General features: G+C 32.8%; 1 protein-coding gene across 1 annotated transcript; it reads left to right on the forward strand.

Moving 5' to 3' along the window:
* Positions 1–58: 58 nt before the first annotated feature.
* On the forward strand, positions 59–5,881 carry LOC128175919 (protein yippee-like 5). The gene is made up of 3 exons (XM_052841818.1): positions 59–208; positions 3,048–3,180; positions 4,119–5,881. The coding sequence occupies exons 2-3, from the start codon at positions 3,072–3,074 to the stop codon at positions 4,370–4,372; spliced, it is 363 nt and encodes a 120-aa protein (XP_052697778.1). The 5' UTR covers positions 59–208; positions 3,048–3,071; the 3' UTR covers positions 4,373–5,881.
* The last annotated feature ends 846 nt before the right edge of the window (positions 5,882–6,727 follow it).

The following is a 6,727-nucleotide window of genomic DNA, read 5'->3' on the forward strand; positions in this document are numbered from 1 at the left end:
TCCCGCAATATATTCGTAAAACCTCTAAAATCTTTCTATTTTGTTGGGGATGAAGTCAGAGGATGCTCTCTATTTTGAACACGTGACTGCAACGTAGAAAATAATGTAATGTTTTCATTTCAGACAGCTGACACTGAAGACAACAGAAGGAGAAATCATTTCTGAAAAGAGAATATCGAAGATCTTACTTCTTGTTTCATCAGCATCAGTATGTGATTGATTTGATAATTATGATTTGGATTAGAAATGAAACCAAAAAAGAGCTGTAATACTAATACACAGTAATCAGGTTCTGTTTTTGTGTTGTCATAACCTATAAAAGGAAATGATGTTTACACAAATCGTTTTGACAAATGTCTTTTATGAGTCATGAGTACATGATCGTTTGATTTCATTTGCGATTTTTGTGAGTCAGAGCAATTCGTTCCAAATATATAGATTAATTGTCATGCATATACATGTTGAGTGATAGGGGCGGGGAAGGGGTTGAAGCCCAGAAGGTGTGAAATATTGTGTGATTTGTTTAAAAAAATAAAAACATTACAGTCAATTTTCCCCCAAATATTTTATCACTTAAAAAAAGACAAGTCCTGATAACCTTTTTTGTGTTTGTGCAATACACTCTCAATATATGTTGTATAATTATCCTTCCCTACCCTCATTCTATCATTATTCAGTGGAACAATAGAATCGGAAATATTATAAAACACCAATTTAAAGTTAGAGAGCATTCAGTTCCCTAGTTATTATCATTTGAAAGAACGCAAAGAAATACGATATTACCATGCAGTGTCTTATATCCACTTGGACACGTGGGTTCTCTCCGGGTACTCCAGCTTCTTCCCACACCAATGACCCCCTCGCACCAACATCAGTGCTTACAAGAGATATTAATATAAGTTGTAGAACTTGTTTATCAATTGTTGTAAAATAAATAAAGTTCAGGTCAATGTCTTACCAAGTTAACAATATAACGATAATTAAACTGGTATATAGTGACGTTCATTCAGACTAATTTGATCACTTGTGCCTGGTAGCTTATGTGGTAGAGCACCTGACTGCTGGTAGTCACTTGATTCAGAAGGTCCAGGTTTAATTTCAGTCCATCATTATTTCCCAATTGCCATTATATTTGGTTCTACTAGTGACCTAAACCTAGCTGTTACATACATAGCTGACAGGTTAATAAGCCCTGCCAGGTGAAATTTAAGAGCCCAAAAAAGGTTAATCTTTGAGGGCAAAGATCATTGAAAGGAGGGATGGGATGGAGGTAGAGGAATATGTTGGTCTGACTTGATTGATTGATGGTGCAAGATGTATCAGTTGATAGATAACCTGGCCAGATGAGACTGAGATTAAAGGGCTGTGTTCAAATCCTGGTCTGGTCATTATTTCGATCTAGCTCCCTTACTGTTGCAATTTAATCAAAGCAATACATAAATCATGAATGCAAATTGGATAAAATATTTGAATATATATTTGAATATCTATGTCCTACATCCTCTGCGAATTTATAAATAAGGGTTATGAAGTCTTTTACCACAGCTTGGCGAGTTTTCTATTGTTAAAAGTGTGGGTTATATGTACATACCCCACACTTTATTTAACTCCGCCCACTATCTCAAGTAAAAACAACATCAACAAAGTTGATTTTTAACACATCCATAATACTCCACAGTAAGAGATTCCTCCAGAACAAAATTACAAAACTCAACACGGATAACTAACTCGACTAACTTAGTCCGTCAATTAAATCTCATTTGTAGCTGGAGACAAAACAATATCGGCATAAATGAAATAGGGGTATCCTGTATAAAGGTTTTATAGAAAGTCAATCACGTGATAGGAGCATGTTTGAATAGTAAACTTGTTTTGTGGACAGAGTGAATAGCAGTAGCCAATAAGATTTGACATTTACCATTACCATTCGCCACATGCATATCTCAAATAGTTTTCTTTTTGCTTATTGATTGATTTTGTTCAGTATAAATATGTACATGTTTTAAAAAACATACATGTATTTTATTGATACAGAGTATCAAATATGATTTCAAAAGACTAATTACCTTCATTGATTTAAATTTAATTGTTTACACAGAAGCATTGCACAATTTAGGGTTCGTAAATATGAAATTGTGTTAATAAGTTCAATTCTCTGAAGCAAATATCGATACTTTAAGTCGGAAATGAATGAATATAAAATAAAAATATAACAATGAGAAGTTGATCTATTCATTATGGCTATGAATATATATATATATATATATATATATATATATATATATATATATATATATATATATATATATATATATATATATATATATATATATATATATATATATATATATATATATATATATATATATAAAAAAAGAATACTTAATGTTTGTCGGGGATAGAAAGTCATTTTGTAGATTCACGGAGTACAATGTACATATATAAAGACAAACGCATCGGCACCGTATTGTTTAGAGGCTAGTGCACTCCCATTAACTATAATAAGATATAATAAACTATGGTACAAGTAACTTACCCCATATAATATTGTTGATTATGTGCAGATACCCGATGGGCGTGGTCATAAAGACACTCGGAAGCTACGCTCCCTCTTGTCATTATGACCACGCCCATCGGGTATCTGCACATAACCAACAATATTATATAGGGTAACTACTACATATTTCAAACTTTTGTAGTTTATAAGAGAATACATGAAATTTTGTCCCCACGAACATGTAGAATTTAAGAAATCCACGAAAATTGGCCCCCACAAATTTCAATGATTATTTATATTATTCTGACTAGTTAAGTTGAAACAATGAGAATGTGAAGAAAATAAGAATTCAAAAACAAATCAGTTCCAAACATTATGTGCACCTTTAGATTTTGACCAACCAGCCCCAACTTTTTTCAGTTTGAAATGGAATATGAAATCAACCAGCTATGTATTTCTCATTAATCAAATATGATTGTGCAATAAAAAAAACTTAATTATCTTTTATAACAGACTTTAATTTAATTCATGTATATCTTATATTTTGAAGGATCGATAGAGAAATCGGAAGAAGATGGGACGAATTTTTCTGCGACACATTGGAGGGACCAGACTGTTCTCTTGTGCCAGTTGTGACACGCCTCTCACAAACAGAGCCGAATTGATTTCAACCAGATTCACAGGTTAGAAGTGATATCGAAAGTTTAATGTTTGACAACTAAGTTAGTTTAAACAATATTTTATTTCAAAATGAAATGAAATAGGATGGGACAGCAGGCATGGCCTATTTTTGTCCTCTCCTTGACAACTAAGTTAGCATGGTTGTCATCAGAACTTAAAAACCTTAGTCTCCTCCCTTAAAGTTATACTTTGATGGTATTGATAATTAGTTAATTTTCATTGAAACCTTATCTAAAATGTAAATAATATTCATCATAATGGTAAATAAACTTTGTCAGTTAAAACAGTGCATGTCCTATCACTCCAAGCTTACAACCGATTCAGCCAGAACTGTGCATTACACCTGTAATATATAAAAATCACCTCACGAAGGGCATCTACTATCTTGGATATATGACGTTAGGTGCCTGTGCATGAATGCTGTAAAAATGTTCAAGTAATGTATATATATTCATTTGCAGACCAGTTATTGATAAAACTGGCCAGATCGGGGATTCAGTTGTAGTAATATAAACACAACTGGATTTGCAAAGAATTAAGTAAAAGGAGAACATACTCAGTGGATGTTAATGTTCCCCAATGTCCATATTTCTTTTATAAAGTACTTAACATTTCATATTTATTACAATGTATGTTCTTTTTGAAGGGAGAGATTTAGGAACTGAACAATTTACATTCAGCTATATGTAGTACATAAAACCAGCATACAAATTAAATTTTACATATTCTCTTACTTTCTTGCATGAAGATTAACGTCAGATAATAGTAACAAATTGGTATTCAGATTGATGCATTTTAAAAAAAGTTATAAGAATGTACATCAGTATATACAGTGCCTGTATCACAGATAAAAGATGGACATAACTGTTACAATTTTGTATTTATATGATTTAGAATGCACATCAGTATATTGTCTAGTATCTCTGTATCTGTATACTAGGTGCCACAGGCCGAGCCTTCCTCTTCAATAAAGTGGTCAACTTGAACTACAGTGAGGTACAGGACCGCGTCATGTTGACAGGACGACACATGGTTCGCGACGTCTCCTGCAAGAACTGTGACGCAAAACTTGGCTGGGTGTACGAGTTTGCCACGGAGGATAACCAGAGATACAAGGAGGGACGGGTCATTCTGGAGAGAGCCCTGGTGACAGAGAGTGAAGGCATTGAGGAGCACATCAGCCATGATGGATGAAAAACAATGGGGAATAACTGTTGCCTTAAAAATGTATATACAAAAGCTGTGTGTATGTTTTGATGACAATGACTCACATATCTTGGGTATGTCTGTAAGTCCAGACAAGAAGTTTGTGCAAGTCTTAAGACAGGAAATTTGTTCCTGTGAAGTTTGTTTAAACTGGCGTTAGCCACGGGGGAATTATGACTGTAACATTACTGTACTTTGGATGCATGCATGTATGTGTGAATATCTATGGTAGTATCGATATGACTGATAAGAGTTCAATATACGTTGCCATGGCAAATTATATGAAACTGTACAAATGTTACACAAGTATTTATGTAATTTGTAAGGTACTGGAATTTTTCAGGTTTGAAAAGAATGAAAATGCGAAGAATGACAACTCTTGTAAGCTTGCATTTGCTGAAAAATAATCATGCAAGGCTATTGAAAGATTGTCTACTTTTTTTCTCTTGAGAGAAATTGAAGGGACAGTTTTTTCTCCATACGAAATTAATGACTGTATGAAGTTAGCGGATGTTGAAATAATTGTACATGTATTGTTTTAGGTTCTTTGCCTCTCTCTCTCTCTCTCTCTCTCTCTCTCTCTCTCTCTCTCTCTCTCTCTCTCTCTCTCTTCGGATGAAATATTGTTAACCATCTTAAGTCAGTAGTGGCATAGATTTCAGCCACAAAGTTTTGCTGCTACCTGGTAAGTATCAAAACACCAGGAACTTTCTTTGTTTTAGAATTAAAATTTACACAATCTAGATTTTAATTAAATATAGTGTGGGTAATATGGAAAAAAATTGGTGCAAATAATATTTTACTAAAATTCTGTCACTAAAATATTGGACCTGCTTGTTTTCAGCAATGTAGGATGCTATATATATATAGTTATTTTAAAATTGAGTTTGAGGTAGTAGGAAATCTTAAACTCTGAGATTTGAACCCAGTGAATGCCGCATATCATGAAGAATTGTTGTTGCTAATTGTTTCAGTGAATCAACAGAGGCAGATACAAATTTAAAGTTTACAATGTAGTGTATTTTCCTAGATACATTAGAATAATATTTAAAATCTTTGAATATAGTAAGGAAAAAGATGTGATGTATATTATTGTCTGTATTTATTTGTTCTACACTTTATAATTATTATCTGTTTTTGCATTTTACTGACAGCTAGCTGGAACACGTAAGCTTCAAAATATATTTTTGAAATGAGTAGAAATAGATATATATAACAGTTAACAAAAGCAGGTGGTATTGCAGCATTACTTTGATTTTCTAGCTTGGTACAATTTATAGGAGATTGATCTTATTACCTGGATGACTTTCCACAAAATCGTTGACATATTAAATTATGTGCTTTGTCTCATCCAACAAATGGAATTGATTTTCTCATTATGCAAATTTTCTTCAGCTGTGATTGCAGTTATGCTGCGTGAAGAAAACATGTTATAATATAATAGAAGATGTATACCATGTACAAAATTGTGAAAATTAAATCTTATCTAGATATTAATACTAGTGTTGGTTTTGTGTGCCAGTAATCTTTGTTTTGAAATACTTGCCTGTGAAATTATAGGTAAAAGGTAAAAAAAAAAATTGACAATTCTTTGACATGACATTCAGGTCTACTAAAAATAATCTTGTATGTTTATATGTTAATATTTGGAAGACTCTGTTTTGTGACAGATAAAAACTTTCGGCATTTAGAGGATTCTGATTGAATTTTAGGTGTTGAATTATTCTGATCCAATTTATTCCCTAATTTAAAAGTTTTCTTATGAAATTTCAAACAATTAACATATAGACTATTTTGAAAAGTTGATTCCCCAGCTATTGATTTGTTATTACAAATTCAGAAATCAGTTTATTGCTCATAATGGTAAGCATTTTTTGAATAATTTAGATTTTTTTATGTTTTAAGTTCCTTGGGACCATTTTTAACCATTTTACTTGTGTGATAAAATTATCTTGACAATATGCAAATAGTAAATCTGCTGTTTGACATTTACACGTGCTATATCAAGGGAAATTCAGGAGCGGATTGAAGAGATGGGTGGGGGTGGAATCTAAAAGAAAGATAATTGCCGTTCATAAAATAATAGGTATATACATGGTGAAAATTTGTTTTGTTCTTCCCTCCCTTGACTCCCACCCCCAAAAACTACACACTAAAATCGGGTTTTCAGATTTGGTTTCTTTTTTGTTAGCTCACCCGAGCCTAAGGCTCACGTGGGCTTTTCTGAAGAAAATCTGTCCGTTGTCTGTCGTTGTCGTTGTTGTTGGCTTTGTAAAACAATTTCATCTTAAATTCTCGAAAACCGCTGGGACAATTCAACCAAACTTGACACAAAGCATCACT

This window comes from Crassostrea angulata, chromosome 3, assembly GCF_025612915.1.
Source record: "Crassostrea angulata isolate pt1a10 chromosome 3, ASM2561291v2, whole genome shotgun sequence".
Lineage (NCBI taxonomy): Eukaryota > Metazoa > Mollusca > Bivalvia > Ostreida > Ostreidae > Magallana > Magallana angulata.

Bases quoted from the DNA above. Each gene is read 5' to 3' on its own strand.
- LOC128175919 (XM_052841818.1), top strand. From the start codon at position 3,072: ATGGGACGAATTTTTCTGCGACACATTGGAGGGACCAGACTGTTCTCT. The intron at 3,181-4,118 runs GTTAGAAGTGAT...TCTGTATACTAG, and splicing joins GATTTCAACCAGATTCACAG to GTGCCACAGGCCGAGCCTTC.